This window comes from Athene noctua, chromosome 20, assembly GCF_965140245.1.
Source record: "Athene noctua chromosome 20, bAthNoc1.hap1.1, whole genome shotgun sequence".
NCBI lineage: Eukaryota > Metazoa > Chordata > Aves > Strigiformes > Strigidae > Athene > Athene noctua.
This window is the reverse complement of record NC_134056.1, coordinates 2505954-2526438: the sequence shown is the minus strand read 5'-3', so window position 1 is coordinate 2526438 and position 20485 is coordinate 2505954. Positions and strand designations below refer to the sequence as shown.

Below are 20485 nucleotides of genomic sequence, written 5' to 3'. Positions count from 1 at the left end.
TTATTAATATGTATAATAATTAGATTCCTAGCCTAAAGTTTTGGTGTTTTTTTTAATTTAAATTTTCAGATAGGAAAGTAAGATGAGCACCTAATTCATGTCTGCATAGGTAGGGAACAGCATGTGAATGTGTTATTTGTATTAACTCTGATAACTAGTCATAATAACTGAATACCAGAGTTCCTCATGCAAGCTGTTCATTAGACATTAGGCTTCCCTCTTTATTTCTGAAATCCTGTTCTTCCTCAGTGGCATAGAGCAGTCTGCTAGCTCCTACTTTCTGCAAGATTTGACTAGCAGTGCTTTTCTTTGATGGTTCCACACTACCTACTGCAACGTTTAAGTCTTCTTTGATCATAAAGATTCATCATCTAGGCTCCCTTTCCCACAAAAAGTTGGACCAGATGATCTTTTAAGGTCCCTTCCAGCCCAGGCTGTTCTGTGATTCTACTCTATGGTTCTTGTACTGAACAAGTTGCATGTCTCTGCTGTTTACCATGAATAATGGAGACTGCATCTGGCCAGGATGGATAGATGTCTTCAGAAAGTCTAAATGACGGGAGCCAGATTTGGAAGGTGCAAACTTTGGGCTTCTGTGGTTGGTGTGGTCTCTGGGAAGCATGGAGCCACGCATCTTTAAGCTGCCTGGGAGCTTTGCTGTTACTTCAAAGCTTTCTTCGAAAACATTGGCTTTTCAGACAGTTATCCTCCAACCATCTTTTTAATCTTACCCATTGAGAACAGATCAAGTCCTCATCACTCACAGGAAATCTTACACACCTGCACAACAGTGAAAAATTGGAGAGAAGGCAGCTCACAGAGCAAACATTCCTCTGGAAAGCAAGATAGATGAGCTGTTTAAAAGGTGGTTAAAAAAAAAACAAGATAAGGACATTTTATTTTTTAAATAAGATAAATAACAGCTTTCCTATGCTGTGATGTTTTTGTAATAGGTTTCATTTTTTTCCCTCAAATTTTCAACGTGAGATTTGCAGGATCTTGTACACCTTCCAGTTTATTTTTTCATAGTAAATAAGCTGATTTTCTCATTTTTATCATACTAAAAAAGTGGTAGGGACCAATGTAAAAGTGCTTTTATTTCCAGCTTAAAAAATAATTTAAAAATCTTGACAGACCAGGGTTTTTTTTTTAATCTTTCATTTGAACAAAAACGCTGTTTTAAAAATAATCATAATAGTAAAAAGAAGTGCAAGGAGAAAAATTGCATTACCATATGGTAAATGTCATGGTTAATATAAGCACAAATCTGGGAATAAATTTTCATCATTGTGTATTATTGTAAATAAAAAATTTCCAAACAGTTGTATTACAAGACTGAAGTGAATCATCTCTGAGCAATCCAGACAACTTTTTTCATTCTCCTCTTGACAGAAATCTCTCGAGTCTCAAGCACTGGTGGCACACGGCGCGTTTGGTGCCTCTTGTGTAGCTCCTCCCGCACCAAGGGGGAACCAGCGCCGGTGGCGTCTGTCGGGGGGAACTTCTGCATGGCAGGGTCCTTCTGCTGAGAGGAAACGTGTTTGTTTGAGTCTGGCTGGCTGGGTGACCCCTGTAAATAGCAGTGTTGGCTCAACTGTACTCGGAAAACGAGTAAAAGAGTTTCAATGAATACATTCAAGTTGGCGTGAGTTGAGTTCACAGAAAGCCCCATGGGTCAGCTTACAGAGGGCATAGCAGAGAACTGCTTTAATTTTGTCTTGGAGAAGGAAATGGGAGATCTTTGGAAACGCAGAGCTGAAGTTACTCCGTTAATCACTCAATGGATCATTGTTAACATTTTATTTTAGTAATAAGGTTTTTTGTCAAGAATAATCAGGCTTAAACAAATATTTCCTCCCAGCAGCTACTCATGGAAGGCGCACGGTGCTAGGAAGTGTTGTATAGTTCCCATTTATGTATGAGGACCTTTGTTTCATGTGGGGTTTTGTACAAGATTTTTCTTTCTGGTATGGGAATTTTTGCTATACAATGGAGATTTTGCACTCATGGTTGTTGTTTTGTTGGTTTTTTTTTTTCTCCTGGGTTGTTTAAAGCAGCAGGCTGGTTTGAGGCATGGGATGTTTGATTCTGTTAAGTTTCTTCTTCAATTTATTTTGGACTCCATGTGCTTAATTACTTCATTAGGTCTGTGGAAATTATAGCACAAATCTTAAGATAGATTTTGACTTTCTAAATTTTCTTACCCTCATAACCAGTCAGGTCATAAACCAAATTATCTGAGTATTGTTTATCATTAGGAGTACATGTCAGTACATGTAGAGTAAGTTAACTAATTTTATTTTGGTCTCCCCCAGCTAGCTGAAAGCTGATGTGAAAAAGTTTATGTTCTTTAGCTCTATTGTTCTACTGGGAAGTAGTCAGGAAACATGTTCTGCTTTGAGGTCAGCGTGCGTGTTTCTTCCCTGTTCCCTCGCAGAGGAGTTCATTGCGTGGCACAGGAAACGTCTCCCATCGGGGTCTCAGACACACCGACTCTCCTTGGCGTTACTGTAACCTGCCCGGGGACTGAGCAACCCTTCCTATGTGAATCACTTTGTGTGTTTTTCACAAAGCACTACACGTCCTTCCAGCACAATGAATAACATGTTTGTCCACCTCCTGTTTGCCTGTTCCACATGGATTTGGAGCCGCTCTGTTGGACTGAATTCCTGCTGTCAAGAAGCTGCCTGCTCTGTGCAGAAATCAAGTGTGGTCCAAAACTCAGCTTGTTGATAGACTTGTTGGGAATTAGAGCTACAATTCCCAGGCTCTATTTTTATTTCTCTTGCTTTCTTTTTTTGTGTGTGATAGTTGAAAAACTCTTTCATTCACATGTTAAAAATATATTATGACTAGTTATCAGAATCAGGACATCATTTGTTAGAAGCAAATAACTGATTTTTCTGCTTAACATGGGGCACACTTCTTTGATTTTTTTTTTTTAACCTTAATGAAAAAGGGGAAGCTTGTATGTTTTAAGTACATTAAAAAGCTGAATAAGTATTTGCCAAAGCATCTGTGCTCTGTTGGAGGAAAGACACTGTAGAGAAAAAAGATATTATTATACTTAATACTTATTCATCCTGAGGGGATTGGCCTGAGAGAGTGAGGAAGCTCCATCAATTCTTTGGGAAGGGCTGAGGGATCCTGGGTATAGGCCTAGCTCTGCCCCAGCCTTCCCACGAGACCTTGGATAAATCCCTCCGGGTTTCGCTTCTCCCTGCGTGAGAGGGGCGCGGCAGTTACTGCGCCTGCGGTGTCTGCAGTACTGGGGCATTGAGTTAGATCATAAGTGCTGTGGACAAGGAATCATCTCTTAGTTGGTGGTGTGTGCAGATCCCCAAACAATGGGATGTTGATCTGTTTTTTTCATTTCTGGGCACCACCAGAGTAAATATATAATAAACATGATGCCAGTAAACAGTAGTAATAGTCTGTATGTAGGGAACACTAATGCTAAAAGAATTCATGTTCTATTTTAACTTCTGTAAGACCCCCTGAACGCTTGTTTAATATTAAATTATTCAGGCACACATTCTTCCCCTTTCTTTTTCTTTTTTTTATATATGGCATTGCTTTCTCTACTCATTAATATCATTAAATATCTTTATTATGTGTAACGACTACTTTCCATTGGCATTTGGATTTCATCACCATACAGACAGTGTAGTCCATAGTGTCTTGGTAGCTATGGCACCATTCAATAAATGGAGAGCAGTGAATTCTAGGCTTAAATTTAATATAAATGTTTATTTCTCATTTTGATCCTAAATCGGTGTACCACTTTGTTGCAAGGCTATCAAAAAGCTGCTGCATTCCACCCAAGTGGTAAGGAACTTAATTTGCCTATGCGTAGTCTTAAAATAACCATTGTTTTTCATTAAAATATTAAAAAGAAGTAGTTTGCTTTAAATTGCGTGTATGAAACTTTCCTTTTTAGGTCTTCAAACAAGTATGTCACTGAAGATTTTTGCTATGGGTACAGCTGAATTGAAACTTAAGTTATCCTTACACAAAGGAAATTGCCTTCCTCTCTGGCTCTGCATATGAATTTATGTATCCTTGGTAGCCTTGAGGCAATAAGCCTGGAAATCTTCCAGCTTCATAGTATGCTGAACTGAAGACTGCAACGGTCTTGTAAGCAAATGCAAGCAGACACATCTTGAGAGTGTCTAGGATCACTAACAAGAACAGTGTTATATTTCTCTTACGTTTTAAAAGACAGGTATTTTGTAAAGATTATTCCTGTATTCCTTTTGCCTCAGATTGTAAAAGGAATATAACCATTCTTCAAAGGTTGTGTAGTTACATGTGACAGGGATATCTGGGTTGCAACCTGATTTTTTTCAACTTCTCGATGATCTGTCTGCAGTTCACTGACCTAATGCAAATTAGAAATTAAGCTGATATCCACCACTCCTCTCTACTGGCCAAGGCAAAACCTTGTCTTGTTTGTTTATTTAACTTTTGAAAGCCTTCCTTTAGTTCTTTGCGAAAAAAATATGGGAAACTGAAATGAAATGACTAAAGCTGCTGTCTTCCCAAAGGTAGTCTAAATTCAGAGGCCATGAATTATGTGTGTGGACCCATCGGTGTATCCTCAGACCTGTACAGACAGAGCTTCTGGGGCCGGGCTGGGCCCTGCTGACAGAGCACGGAAACATTCACTTTCAGAGTAAGGAATTCCAGTTCCTTGCCATAAAATCAGAGGGAGTTAAGAGGAATGATTGTTTCCCTCTAAAGCCCTTTGGGAAAGCAAGAGGTTTAATGGTAGGGGCTGCCTTGGGAATGTGCATTCTGAAGTACAGTCATTATTTTTCCAGCACAAAGCAATAAACAAATGATAAAAAAGGCAAGTGTTAGCCGCTGGGGAGGCACGGCTTCTGTCGGCCGCCCTGGACCCCGCAGCCCCGCTATAGCTGAGCAAAGCCTCGGGCAACAGCCTGCTCCTTTTGATGTCAAAGCAAACAAGCCAATGTTTGTGTAGCTCTCCATTCCAGAATTTATTTTGGTGCTAATTTAAAATTTATTCACATGCTGTTAGTTTTGGTAAAGGAGCGAAGTAAATCCAGTTTTAAGAAGGCTTAATGGCAGGATAACAGAAGTAGATGACAGGGGATGTCAGGTCAGCTGTGGGTGCTCTGATTGTTTTCTGAAGCTCAACCGTGTATCAAACTGGATATTTTTCTGAGATGTTACAGCTTGGTAGATATTTAATTTCATGGGTTAGGTTTGTGTTCGGTGTTGGGGAGGAGGAGTTAATACCCCCAGAATCACTGCTACGTTTGGCTCCGTTTGCTCCTCTTATTGAGAGATTCAGCAGAGCCTGTGACTGAACTCGTCCTTCTGCGTTTTGGAGGGAACAACCAGACTGTGATGTGTTATTTTAGAGATAGAGATTTTAACGTTGTCAACTTTCCTCCAGAGCGGTTAATATATCTAACGTTTGCAAGTGATAGATTCTGCTATACACAAAAGAGCATTTGTATCGGGATGTGGCGTTCAAAAAGAAGAAAAAAAAAAAAGAAAGGGAAAAAAAAAGAGCAGTGCTGGATTAATTGGAAAGGTCCAGACCAGTCACATTCCCTCCCAGATGGGTCATTCATTTTGTTGCCTGCTGCTATGTAGCATCAGAACTTAAAGCCTTCAAAACCACTGTTGAAGTGAGAGGGACAGAGGCAAGCTGGCGAAACTTGAACAAAACTCCCGTCCATTTATGCTTTTATAGTAAGGCTGCTTTCTCTTGTCATGATAGTTTATAGTCCCTTATTAACTTCTCCTGTTTTATGGTCACCTGTATGGAGATTTCTGAAGGTACTAGATTAAAAATAAAAATCTTTAAACATGGAACAGATGCTCAAGTACATGTGGGTGAAGGCGCAGTGACTGCCGGCCCATCCTCCCCTATCTCCTGATCATTTCCACCTGCCCACAGTGGTTGGGAGATGAGCAGCGCCTGTGTCTCGCTGCAGCCCAGGTGGTTTGAGGATGAGTCACCTGGCTCCAATTACAAAAAAACAACACACGAACCTTCCCCTTTGAAATTGTCTGAATTTGAGTGAGCTTTTTAAGTGGTTTTGTTTAAACTTTCATTCCTATCCGTGCCTTTTTTTTTTTTTTTTGCTGTTGGGAATGACAAAAGGAAAAATAAATTGGCTAGGCTGTTTTAAAGACATTTCTAGTGATAAAAATGTAATTGTGAAAAGATTCTCTTAAGAGCTACTGGCTCACTTATGAGGACACAAAAGTGCAGAGAGACACCTGAATATTTGGCTTCTTGTCTATAGCAAATCTCTAACTGAACCTCAGTATTTTCAGACTTTCCCATCACTGTCTTCTAGATGTTCTCAGCTCTGTGAATTGAATCAGCTGCACAGGATGAGTCTCTGGTCACCTGGAAAATGGTTATAGTTGGAGTTTTTTAATAGTTTTTTTTTTTTAATATAGTTTTTGTTTGTTTGTTTGTTTCCTTTTTAATCTCCCCAAATATGAAAAAACCCACATTATTCTGGATAACAAGAAGAGGGCAGATGTGTAGTAACTGAAGCCTTTTCCTTTTTTCCTGGGATCTGATGTGAGATTTGGTGACTGCTGGTGCTTGGGGTGGAAGCAGCAGAGGAATGTCCCTGTGCAACATCCCCCTCCCAGAGGCATCGGAGCCTCTGCTGTCCAGCTGGGATCTGCCTCCTTGACCTGAACTTGTCGTTGCCCTCTTGATTGGCTCCGGCACTGCAAAGCCTGGTGCTGAATTCCTTACGTGTGGCCTCAAAACCAGGCATGGACTTCTCTGAAGATCGAGACTTGTTTTTTCCTCCTGGAAGGGCCTTTCTCTGCTGGGTTTACTCTAAATGTAAGCATCAGGGGTTTACTACTCACTTTTAAAATAAGAAAATACAGGTTTTGTAGAATTCTGATGTTTTCCATGACTGTACACGTTTCTGAAATCCTAAAATTAAGGTGCATGGTTGGTGGTAGGGAAGGGACTCCTGTCATGATGAAGGTGCTAAAGCCTGATCATTTCTGCCGCTTGTTATTGTGTCAGCCAGTTGAAGGTAGAACACAGCATAATCCAGGGAAGCTTTTAAACTTCTGAAGAAGCTCCTGCTAACTGGGAAACATAGCTCATCTTCAGCCAAGCCTGGCTAGTCCCGCAGCTTCCACAGACACCACAAAGATAAATTTGCACAAATATCTGGGAAAGATGACAAAACTAGGACACAATACAGAGAGGTATCGTGCAAATGTCATTTTGCAGTTCATCCCACTCTGGTGAGATTTTTCTGTTATCTGCCAACTTGTGAGAAGAAGTGGCAGCGCGTTCAGTTCTTGGCCACCGTTCTGGTTTTCTGAAATGTTGTCTATCGCTCTTCCTTCGGAGCGCTTTTTGTGCCAGCAAGGGAAGGAGCATAGATGAAGGATTCTGGACAATTCGATTCTGACCTCTTAAAACTGTAAACGTGGAGTGACATTTAGTATCTGGTTAGTCAATTTTTTTTTTTTTCCTCCTCTTTTCTTGCCCTCCGTGGCTTAAAGTGTTAATTCTGCCCATTGAAATGTAATTTTATTGAGCAATATGAGCCGGAGGCGGAATCTTCACTGCCATCAGATCCCAAATGGTAAATAGGCTCTTTCTCTAATTTGTGGGATGTGCTATAACTCAGTTTGAATGTTGAAAGGAAATGGGCCTCCAGGGGAGTCTGGAGCTCTGTTCGTTCAACTTCTAATTAAAGTTTTCCCCTCTCAAGTTTCACTTTATTTTCCGGGGCTTTTGCTCCATGATGATTATTAACATGTGTCCCATGGCCAGGAAATCATTATACCCTTCCCCAACGCAGTCTTTCGCAGATACCTTCTGCTGCAGACCCAGCCGCCCGAAGCTGCATCTCCGAAATGATCTGATGGCCAGGGCAGGTAGAAACTAGCTGGCACCCTAAGGCTACCCAGCCGTTTTCATGCAGCAAGCTGTTGATTTTTTTCCAGTACTGTTTGATCAGATGTTGCTGTCCGGCGGAGAGGATCCAGTCCAGGATTTCTTCCAGCCTATTCTTCACGTTTCAAGAGCCCAGGCCAACTCTGGCTTCCTATTCCAACTCCAGCAAGCTTATCTTTTTGGGGGCAGGAATTGTTAGTACAGTTTATCTTGCTTGCTGCAAGTCCTCCCTCAGCTGAGACATGTACTCCGGTGCCGCGGTCTTTTTTTTCCTCTCTCTCTCTTTTTTATGTTTTCTTCTTGTTGTTTTTCTTTTTAAATGTGTAAAGTGAGGAGTTCCTCTTCCCCCCTCTCCCTTTCCACTCCAAAGAACCAACCTCCAGTTAATTAAACGCTGGAACTGTTGCTACTTTGCCAGAAGGGAGAGTGAACCTGTGCCTGCATGTGTGTATGTGTAAAATAGATACAAAAATGTCAATGAACAGCAGGAAAAGTTCTGGGAGACCGTCTTACTACTATCGACTGCTCCGGAGGTCACGACTTCAGAGACAGCGCAGCAGATCCCGGAGCCGGAACAGGCCGCTTAGTAGGGGTAATTGCAACAACAGTTCTCTTTCATTGACAGTGCAAAGACATACGTGCTGTTGCTTACAGGTAGCTTCATTACTGTAGATGAGAATGACCAGTGTGAGTGTTTGTAAGCGTACCTGCTCCCTGTGAGGCGTATTTCGAGCTTTACAGAAGGTCAGTTGCTTGTGTCGTGCTGCAGTTACGCGTGGGGAGGGAGAACTGTTTAATTTGGAGTCCAGCTGGGGGAGTCAGGCTTGGGTGCTGTTCCTTACAGTGGCTGTAACACCCTGTGCAACTGTAACTAACCCAGTCTTTTCAGTTATCCATGCTTCTGGTTTTTTTCAGCGTGTATAATTAAGGTAACTACTTTTTTAGCTAACTGAGATGTTTGGAGGCCTAATTGGTGATTATAGAGATTTGAAAATCCTTGATTAAGAGATGGTATCTATATGCAAAGATGCGTTGCTAGAACTTCTTGTTCTTCACGAGCTGAGTATCACCAGGGGTTTTGAAATTACAAAGCTGAGTACAGTTTAGGGGTAGGATTTTCAAAAGAGCCTAAAGATTGTGGTCCTGAGGCATTGTGGAAACCTATGGGACTTGTATTCCCAAATCACTTTGCGCTTTTAAAAATCCTGCTCTAAAAGGGCCTATTTGTCCTCATCAGCAGGAGTTAGGTCCACAGAGTAATGTTTCTTTAGGGCATACTCACTCATGCAGCCCATTTATTCTACTTGAGGCAGCTCCTGACCCAGTTGCATTTTTAAAATAAGCTATTCTGGCTTTCTCTTCTAGTGTGAAATAAATGTTTATTGATGCTTATGCCTATCGTTAAAATAGTCAAAGAAAGCGGGAGTCTTTCAGTCATTTTGCTGTTGAACTGTCTTTTCAGAAAGGAGAGGGTTGTGTTTGGCCTCTGGTGTGACAATCCAGTCATATTTATAAAGTCTTGAGTTTAATCAAAGCCATTAATTAGAAAGATTTTTTTTTTTTTTTTTTTGTTACTGTGTGAATAAAAAGCCCGAATAAAAAGCCCAACTACAACACTGCATCAGGTGTTTGTGCAAATCCAGGCTTGTACTTGTCTCACTGGAGATAATTCTAATTTACAAAGCAGACTGTAAAGTAGGCTCTAGCACTACACGATTTAGCTTAGTGCAATGTCCTCTTCTTTTCCTGGCATACAGTACGTTTTTCAGGATTTTGAATCATCACTGAGAAAACAATAGGAAGCTAAATCAGTCCCTGAGCTTCATCTTTTCCTTTAATCAGACAGTGTTTTTCTTTCCATGATTTTTTGTTGTTTTGCCTGTCAGGGAGGAGTGTTTGTAAACTCAAGAATGTAGCAGTTTCCTTTCCCCCTTTATGTGTATGTATACTGTTCAGCCTATTTTACTGTCATTTCAGTTACTGTGACCAATGAATGTATTAGGTTCATTTAGGTAACCCAGTATGAACTTAACAATGTAATTTGTAACCAACACAAGGAAGACGCAGGCAGAGTTGATGGAAATGGAAATCAACCCTAATGTTTGTAAGAAATTGGATTTAAACCAACTGAAATCTTGCTGTTGATCCTTCCCTGAGTATTTTGTGTTTGTCACACCTTGTCTCAGGGTTCCCTGCCTGCCAGGGGGATCGTAATACTCAGCACTAGTTGAACTCTGCTTATCTGTAGATCTTAAAAGGGTTTGCAAATCTGCCTAAGAATTTTCTCTTTATTTTTGACCTGTTTATGTAAGAGGTGCAGAAAGCAAGTTGTGCAGTGGCAGTGCCATACAGCGAGGTCATGAGGTAGGTCAGTGGCAGGGCTTGGTCCAGAGCCTGGAGTTGCTGCCTGCTGCTCCAGCACCCTGGCTGCCACTCTGGACAGAGAGCAGGAGGTGCTAGAATACAGCAAAAGAAATACTTTCCTTGGCAGTTTTGATCCCACTGGAAGGTTAATGAACAGGGGACTGAAGGGTGTGGGAGCTACGGAGAATGCAGAAATCAGAATGAGGTTCTAGATTTTTGGAGTTTGATATGAAGTTAATTTCCAAAACCTTCAAATCTGAAGGAGAGCGCTGAGGGTCCCCTTCTCAAATGCTGGTCTGCAGTGTAATTTACTATCTCTAGCTGAAGATACTAAAAGATCAGGTGTCCTTAGTGGGCGGCTACCATGAATTTGGGAGTATTGGAGTTATTTCACGGGAAGTAGCAATGGTCTGGTTTGGCACACATGTGTTTCCCGGTCATGCAAGAGCAACTTTTTTGCTCTCTACAGTCTCTGGACCCTTTGCCCAGATCCCCGCCGAGCCCAGGTAAGCCTGCAGCCCTCTCTGGAGGAGCAGTGATACCTCAAGTTGAGCTTTTCCGAGGTGTGTCACTTCAGCAGATTATCAGCATATTTCTGGACAGGGAACTTGCTGAGGATCAGGCAGTTGTTATACATTTACCAGGGAGGAGGAGATCTCTGCTGGCAGACAACCCCATCTCCCCATCTGGAATCACTCACTGTTTGTGCTGCATCAGTCCTGGATGATAAATCCCTGATGCCGGAGCTGACAGTGAGCACCCATGAGATGCAGGTGCTGCCATCTGCTGCCAGCATGGCTCCTGTTCCAAAGCTGTAACGCGTTTGCTGTGAGTCAAAGAACCTCTTCCAGCCCACTCTAGTTTATATCAGTCAGTCTCTTTGAATAAAGAAGAGGTTGTGTCTAAAAGCATATACTTATATACTGCCACTTCCCACTCCCCCCCCTGAGGGGGCAGTGCCACCCTTGTGATGAGCACTGCTGCATGAATGCTGCCTGCTGGCCTTTTGTAAACCCGGAGCGCAGCCTGCCCGAGGACAAACAAACCCTGGGAGTCAGGCTGGGCTTGGAGCTTGCCCAGCTGTGCCGCAGTCACAGGCGGTGCCTGCTGTAGCCGAGACCTAGTTTGGGAAATTGGTCTTGCTTCCTGAGGTACAAAGCAAGAGAGAACCACTCCCTCAGGAAAGCTCCGTGGGAGCGCGTTTTTAGATGGGCGAAGTGAACAGAATTTGCATTTTCTGTGCCAGTATCTAAGGAAAGTAAGGAATTTCTTTCTGTCGGGACTCCAAATGGAGACAATCTGATGTAGCACTCAGAAAAAGGTACAGGCCTTTCAGCTGTTTGCAATGACAGCCAGCTTATTTGATGGATTGTGTGATGGTATCCTCCATTCTAGAGTGCTCTGGTTAGACCTGGTGCTTTTACCACATTCATCACGTGTTTCAGAGTGTTTGTCAGTCTGTCCCTCGGAGAGGTTTAGGGCCAGAGTAGGTGAAGAACAAAGAAACGGATGGGGAGGGCACATCAGACCAGAATGGGAAGGTATGCTGTCAGGAGGCTCCTGTGATCATAGCTCCAGCGTGTTTAAATTATTGCTGTTTGATAGCGGATAAACAAGACAGGTTTCACCCCGCTGTTAATCTTTGTTAGAATGATGATAATGTCTGAAATCTCCCGTCTCTGCTTTCCACAGAGATTTGGGACATGCTGCAGGTATACATTAGCTAGTTAAAAAAACCTAACTGCAGAAACCCTCTCTCTTCCTTGGACCATCTGTTCAGCTCAGAGATGTGTGTAACTATATGAGGAATCATGGCAGTAATTATGATTGCTACCAGGTGATCCATCTAATGTAGTGGAAGGTACTTGGGAGGCAGAGAGGATAGAAGGAAAATTATCGATAAAAGCAACACCTGCTTCTGACTGCAGTACTTTGGCCTGTGGCTTTCTTCATGGTATCTCTGTTTCTACTTAATTCTGGGTATAATGAAGGAACAGGGATCAGTGGCAAGTGTTCTGAAAATTCAGTTTGCTCACAGAAACTACTCACGGGTGCTCCGTTCACAGTTCCATATCTGAGCCAAATGCAGCTTTGGCTTCAGGTCTTTCTTCTGTAAAACTCTGTAGGCGATCAGTTGTCATCAAAGCTCTAAGAATCTGAGAACATTTGGAGTTCCTGATCTTGAAGGTTTAGTGTTCCTGATACTTCTGCCTCTGTCAGCTCCTTGGACATTAATGTCTTGCTCTAAGTTCTGTTTATCACAGATGCTTTTCAAGGTGTTCTACAAAAAGGATTTTTATTAAACAGGCTTTCTTCTTCTTTTCCTTTGATGGCTGCTGTGAAGAGAAAACTGACTGATCTTCAGCAAAACCCAGTATTTTAGTACACCAAACACCGAGAGCTTGGAGGCTAAGGTCAGACTGGTTTTTTGCTCAGTGCAGGCTATTCAGATGCACATCTCTTGAAACCGGCTGGAATTTAGTCTTTCTCTCTCTGTTTGATGAAATAAAAACCTTTTAAGTGATAAACGAGAGATCAACTTATACCCAAATAGCCAATACCTTAGAGGTTAAGGCACTCGCTTGGGACAAGGGAAGCAGAGACTTGAAAATTGTCCCAGCATGTAACACAATGACATAGCAACAAAGGAGGTTTTGGTATATTTAAAGCTATCTGAAATGTCGCACACTTCTCTTTAATCTTTTCTAGCTGTAGATCTGTTTTGCAGCATGTTAATAAAAAGTGATGTTTGACAAGGAATGTTGCCTAGAACTTCTCCCTTTCCACCTCCACAAGACTCTGTCCTGTAGCCCAGGGCTGTGCCTGTGCCCTGTGTTAGGTGTTGTGGGGAGAAAGGATCCCTCGTTTTGATCAGGAATTTTGGCCTTGCTGAAAATTCTCACTGTATTGTTAAGTAAGATTCAGGGTTCTGTAAATAAATAATTCACACGAAATGCTTAAACAATACTTTCTTCTTTTCATGACCCACAATTCACTTTTCTTTGACTTCCACTTAGCTACATGCCTTTCAGATTGCTGAAAGCATGTGTGCTTCAGTGTGTCTTTTGTCTGCGCTTATCTAAATGAAGTTTAATTTAGTTCTGGCTGTGGCAAGGGCCTGGGTGTTAGAATACCTGCATCATATCTGAACCTACTTTCCTGATAGATCAGTATTGACCAGACCTATCTATCTCAGAAGAACAGTGCCATAATCAACTAATGAATAAATAAGCAAAAAATTAATTTGTCATGTGCTGTCCAAACAGAACACCTCCCTACAATTACAATGCTGCTTTTTTTTGTTGTTTTTTTTTTTTTTCCTTTGGCATGCCAAACCAATATGTGCCACTGAGCCTTGATTTTTATTTCTGTGGTCTCTATTTTTAACAAATTTAAAAGTCATTGTGAATACAGTACCAGCACCAGAAGCCCGTTTATGCACCTGCCTGTAAAGGGCACACGTTACTATAACATCCTCTTTCACGCTCGCTTCTGTTACTGTGTTGTGCTTCTGATCTTTTGGGTTGCATCTAGAATGTTATATAATAAATTTGCTGAGAGAGAACATATCTATCTGACAAACGTTTAGCAGATTTTAATGCTCTGTATGACTAAAGAATATATTTTTTTTATTAAAAGAAACTGGTTCTGCATCAGCATGTAAAAGTTTGAAATACACAGTGTTACCCTTGCAAATACAAGCGTTGCATGTATTTATATTGGCAGGCAGAAATCTGAGTAAAGTGTTCCGGTTTTACCGTTGTTCTCTGACTCATATCCTACAAAATTTGAAAAGATGAGTGATTTTGTCTTTTCAGCACATCTTTCTGTACCAGTGGTTGGTACTGAATGAGGTATGGTCAGTAGGAAATCAAGTCTGGAAAGAAAGATGAGCATAATAACCTGATACTGGTCAGTCTGCCTGGTCGGTCTGGTCTCTGAGGCGAGACGGAGCCACTGCACCTTGGGGCTCCTCTGTGGTCTGCCCTGCTTGGCCACCTTCCCCTCGCAAGTGTCAGCGGGCTGCATTGGGGTCATTTCAAACTTAGACTCACCCTTCCTGTTCTTACTTTATCATTTACTTGATTTTAAGTTATAAGTTTTAAGTTACAAGTTTTAAGTTATTTACTTTAGTAACCAGTTGATAGTACAGTTCTACTGTATTATATTATTTTGCCTTATATTCTGGATAGCCAGAGGTGTACATGTGTACACTTCACCTGTCTCCTGTACGTGAGACTTCTTGAAGAATCCAAATCCTGTCCCTTAGAATACCTGTCATTTTTCTAAAAAATATTGCAAAACCAATTTTTTTCGTTTAAGGGCTGGAAGCAGGCAAGTAGAGAGTCCAGTAATAAACATTAGTGATAGGGTTGTTTTTTTTTTCCAAGGGTGGTATCTTTTAAATGTCAGGAAAAGGAGACCTTCCTGCTTCACAGTTTTCAATGACCATTGCTTTGTTTTTCAAGTCTCTTTTGTGGCATTTGCTATTTAATCACAGAACTTGTGCAGTTTTTCATTGAAATTTTAACAGCGTGGCTGACAGATGCCCATAGAAAAGATATGCAAAATTTTTAAAGCTGTACTGTTTGTAGGAAATATTCACTGGCAGTCATGCTATTTTTAGCACTAGTGCTCCAGCTGAGACTTTGCTCTATTTGTTCAATGCTTAATTGTCTAATAAAAATCTCTACTAAATTTAATAACTTGGGAAGTAGTGCATGATGGAGGAATACTTGAATTGTTTTGATAGCAGAACAATGGATGGAGAAATCTAAATATCCCTTTAATAAACAAAAAATTAGAGTGTATGTATTGTCTGTAGAGGCCAAGATTAGTTAGACCCTTCAGTAGGAGCAGGGTGGCAGTAGTGTCTTAAGCTCCTTAATTTGCTCTTACACCACCTCCTTTAGAAGTATGTCAGAAATGTAGAAACATCAAACTTAGTATTTTCTGTGACAAACGTGTTAATTCCTACTAGATTAAAAATGAAGTTTTAAAACTTCCCATTTGGTGCCATTGGAAACACCAGAGTGAATCTCCAGGGAGTGCTGGCCCTTCCGGTATTTGCATAGTAAGCTAGAAACCCCATGTGTAGTAAGTAAGATTTACAAATACCTCATCCCATTTTGCCATCATTAGTAGTGGAAGGAACTGCCTCTCTTTCCAGAGACGCAGACTCCCTGATCAGCCATGTTGTGAGTAACCACTGGTCAGCACTGCCGTTTAGTCTCTGGAGCTACTGTGCAGTTAAACCGTAATGTTAAGTCCAACACGAGCTGTTAACAATCTATGGGATAGTTTTTGGAGTATGTTTGGGATTTATGGGAACAGTTACTTCATTTGCTCTTGACAGGCTGAGGTAAGACCTGACTGTTTATTGCTCTTCACCTGTCCTCTTAATGACAATATCCTGCGGTTTTGAGAGCTCTGTATTTCCCTCCTTTGATTTTTATGTGCTGTAACCTCTGTCAAATTTTAGGAGGAACGTTGCAGAGGAGGTGATTTAAGACTTGCAGGATATGGAGTTTTGATAGTGAGATGCGAAAGGGGTAGGGGAAGGAAAGGAAGGAAAAGAGAGGTAGGAGAACTGTAGGGAGTAACTTGGAATGTGGGGAAAGGCTCATCCAGGGCAGCACAGCCACCTGCATTCAGTGTGAGCAGCTGTAGCTGTGTATGTGGGCTGAGGCAGGGACAGCGAGCTTTGCAAGTCAGATCAACAGCTTGAAAAGAAGCAGATTTGATGAAAGAACCCAGAATCTTGATGAAATTGGGCAACTGGAAACGTGTATGTGTCTGCTGATACCGTTAGTGTGGGCTGCATGCCCACTGTGTTGTTCTTGGCACGACCCAAACCAGTAAATGTCTTCTGAATATCTTCATGCGTAACCAAAACACTGCCTTTGAGAATTGTTTGATTTTCTTTAGCCCATTTATAAGAACTGCAAATACTCTGTGGATCTGAAAGAAGCCTTAGGTAGATGCATCCTTATTTAACCAGTGAGGTGTGCGGGGATGAATTGCAGGAAATCCTGTGGATGGTCAATGACAGAGTAATGGCACAAACTCCAGTAGCTCTGTATTCTTTTCTGAGACTTCCTTTTGCCCCAAGGTAGGAAGAGAACTCAGGAGTTTTGACTCTCATGTTCCTTCTCTAAAATCTTGACCACAGTCCCATACCTGAATGTCCCATGGTCCCAGCAGCTTCCATCTTTAAGAGGTAACTAAATACAGCAACAGTCTTGAAAAAATTGTGTCAATACTTCTTAAGAGTAACTCGGGAAATTACTATCCAAGCAACAACTCATTTAATGCCGTGACAGAAATTTGGAAATTGTACCAGCAACTTTCAGGCAACTTGAAGATTGACTGTTGTCTCTTTTTGCTCATCTTTTGCTTATCTCTACTTTAAGTCCTTTCCTTCTGATAGTAACCTTACTTTCCCCTAACAGTATTGCTAAGAGGGGCTGATTACTCCAAAAGGAAATAAGTAGGAGAGTTGCTCCCAAGTAATACAGAGTGAGTTTTTATCTAAAAGCCATAGGTAATAAATGAGAAAAAGGTTAAAAACCCTGGTCTGAGTCCAAAAAAGAATTGCTTCCAAAAGCATGCTTAGAGGGGTTTTAGCAGACTTTTCATGATCGCTTATGTATTAGAGTAAGTTTGTCTCCTTACAGCTGTGGCAGTCCAAACAATTTAGACACAGAGCTGCCTTTTAAAGCTTTTAAACCTATATTTCCCTTGAAGGTCTTCTAGTGTGCCACTAATCCCTTAAGTTATTGCACTGAAGGCACTCTATAATCCTTTAATTTACTTTGCTCTCAATAGAGACGGGGAACGAGCTGGGTCACTTCCCATATTTGGGCATTATCAGTTTTGCTTTTTTCGACTCAGACACTAGCTGAAGGTGGTTTTCTTTCCTTTTAAACACTGCCGAGAATATTGCAAATGTAGATATTAATTGCTTGGGTGTCTGTGTATATGTGCATTAAAAAAAAAAAGGCACACAAACCCCAGAACTTTCTTAGTCATCTCCCTGTTTTATTCAGCCTTAGGGTCATGTTTTTAAACTAAGTTTCCTCAGGCGCCTTTGGAAATAAAAATTGATGGCTTTTTGACAACTGTGAATCCATATCCAATATAGAGCTGGGGAGGGTCAAGAGACAGCATCAGCCACAGGTAATTTCTGGAAGCCTCATCTCCCCAGACCTACGGCAGACAAAGCTTCTGACTAAAATTTCTTTGGTGGTGCTGAAGGTAAAGCTTTACGGCGATGGGTAATGCTAGGTGAGTGTTAGGCTTGTTTTTAATAAGCAGAAATACTATAAAAGACTGTCTAGAGCAACAGACTGGTTGCATGAATTTGGAAGGTTTGTCCTGTCCATTGCTTCTTGCTTGCATGAGGGACACGTTTTCAGTGCAGGTTTGTTCTTGAGAGCTGGGCTGGGAGTCCTGATCTGCTCTCGGAGGTTTCGCTTATGAATGCTGGCTACTCAGCATTACTTCAGAAGTTCATTTTAAGTTGAGCGTTGAAGCATTCACTGTGGGGAAAAAACATGCCCTGCAATTGTATAGACTTTGAGAAACATTGACAAGAATAAAGACAGGCAAAGTTTTGCTTCATTAACATTTACACTGAGAAAGGAATCCTCAGATGCTGAGAACTTAATGTTTCTTTTTGAAGAAACCAATTTATTTGAAGTGCAAGTTTCTTTTGTACATTATGTACTCACATTTTTGATTTTTTACAGCACTTCTGCATCAGTGAATTTCTTGTAGAGTCGGAGATCAAGCCTGAGCTTGTTCTGAAGTATCCAAATGTGGTAATAGGTGGACTGTTGTAAAATTTGGCATCTGGAGTTAAATTACAGGATGCTTCCTAAGCTTCTTGGTTACTATAGGAACAAGTAATAGTCATCCTTCATGATTAAGCAGTGTCCATGGTAACCAAACGAGCAAATTTTAAATGAAAGATATTTTCCCTTTACATTTTTAGCAGTCAAAGGTTAACAGTTATTACCTTTATACCCTTAGATGGGAACAAATTTTGATCTGGCTGGCGAATTTAAAGTGAGAACATTTGATGTTCATTTACATAACTTTACTTCTAGGACCAACTGAATTTTGGGTGAATACCAAGATAAAATTTCTGAGAGTGAGGTATAGTGCATTAGTCTCCCCAGGAAGAGTGAATGCTGTTTGCAACATGTGCTAAATTGTTCTGCAGCGTTGCGGTGTGTTGCTGGAGGACTAGAGTATAGCTCCTCGGAGTGCCTGCAGTTCAGCAGTGGAGGGAGGAATCCGTACATACACCCTGCATATTTTTTAGGACAAAAAAATGCGTCAGTGTTAGTGTAGGTAAGAACATCCTCCCGCTCCCTCCCACTTCAAAAATATGATGGGGAATGTACAAGTGAATCCAGCCCTGCTAGATCCCTTTCTGTAATCTGCTACACATTTCTGTTTGTAGGTAAACAGTGGCTATCACTTTAAAAAGCCTGGCAACACAATCCCAAAGCTAGCACGATTGCTGTAGGTTACTTGCATAAAGGAATATTGTAGTTTGAATGGTGGTTTCTGTGTGTCCATCTGTGGCACACTATTATTTAGATGCAACAAGAAAACATGACTGCTTTTTAATGTTTTCTTTCCTATCTCTTTCTCTGGCAATGTTTGCTTGAAAATGAAGAAGTGAGCCCGTGAGGCTGGCACCTGCAAGTATGTTTTCAGAGCATGTATGTGTAAGAGAAGCAGAAATACCCACCCACCAGCAAAGGGAATAGAAGTATCAGTCACAATAAATTAGGATTTACATTCCACAACTAGGAATTGTGGAATGTAAAACAATTGCTTAAAAGAGTCTTCGTAGCTATAAGGAAGATGTATGAGTAACAGTAGTAAGGACAGGAAGCGTTTTCAGCGATATCCTAACCCTTGATCATGGTAACTGGGGGAAAAACAGTGATTTCAGACTTCCCCGTCACTGCTGGTTTTTAATGCTGTTGTTCTTTGAGTTGCTTCATCGGGAGAGATACTGTATTTTGTCCAGTAGCTACCAAAAATTACAGCTATTCAGTTAGTTAAAATTCCTTACTCTTCTTTAGGTGTTTTCAGTGAAACTGTATCCTAAATAGCCCAACCTTCTGCTTTCTTGAACAATACTAAGTTCCTTCAATGTTAAGGCAGTCTAACTTGGATTAATTGGCTCTGGGCATTAAGACTCTTTCAGGCTGATGTAAGAGCTGCATGTACTCTGCGAATTTCAAATCTTAATGTTTGCTCTATTATGCAGATGGATGTGAATAGAGATATGTATGTGACCCCATTTATCTCTCTAATGAAGTGCCATCAATAGAACATCTGTTTCTTTGCTGTAGAAGATGAAACCTCTGATGAATCATGCTTATAAATTAAGTATTTATTTATTTAATTTGCATTTTGCCAGTACAGACCTGTTACAGCAGCCACCATGCACGACTGGAAAAATGGTCTCGTAATTAAACTGTGCGAAGTTTTCCTTTGTACTGTGCTGCTACTCCACACAGAGTAAACTGTTCTGGTTTGTAGTTCACATGCCCAAGTCAACTATAAAGAAAGCCCCAGACCAACCAGAAGAACACTTTGCCAGCGAAACAAACCTCACTGATGGGAGACAAAAAGATGTGTATGTGCCATCTCACAGGGGTTGCCACTGCGGCACTCTGTGCCTCTATACTTGTTAGTTCTCTCTGAAATTGGAAGCAAAGAGGGCCAACGTGCCACGACGCAATCTGTTCTTGTGAGATTTCAAGCTCCCTTTTGCAATCCCAGGAGTTTTAATGAAACGGGAGGCCTGGCAGTCCTGGCGTGAGCTGCTCTGAAATCCCTGACGGAGGCTCAGCTGCTCAGGGACAGTCCGTTCCCCAGCCCGTTCGGCTGCAGGGATGCTGCGAGGTTCACCAAGGGCTGCCTGAGACCGTCTGGCCGGTGTCTGTGGGCCTCCACCACCACGTGCCGATGGCTGCCTTGTGTCGGGCCAGCAGTCTGCAGGGCCACCTGGCCACCGATGGTGCTTCAGGCCACTGGGGCTCCCGGCAGGTTCAAGTGGAAGAGGGTTGTGTTCCCCCTGCCCCGTCCCGGTGGTGTGTGTAGCTGCCATCGGTCACATCCGCAGCCACAGAGCATAGAGGGTGTAGAAGTTTCTCTTTGCCT

General features: G+C 41.6%; 1 protein-coding gene across 7 annotated transcripts in view; it reads left to right on the top strand.

Moving 5' to 3' along the window:
• DAB2IP (DAB2 interacting protein) overlaps window positions 1-20485 on the top strand; it is a 207365-nt gene that overhangs the window by 34806 nt on the left and 152074 nt on the right. For 3 of the 7 annotated variants that reach the window (XM_074923652.1, XM_074923655.1, XM_074923651.1), the window contains exon 1: window positions 8235-8522. The exons of 2 other annotated variants lie outside the window; for them this stretch is intronic. In XM_074923652.1, the coding sequence (XP_074779753.1) occupies window positions 8381-8522 (142 nt within the window). In that variant the 5' untranslated portion in view covers window positions 8235-8380. Of the gene's footprint in view, window positions 1-8233; window positions 8523-20485 lie in introns of those variants that run through there. 2 more of the 7 variants (XM_074923654.1, XM_074923650.1) reach the window with 2 other exon arrangements.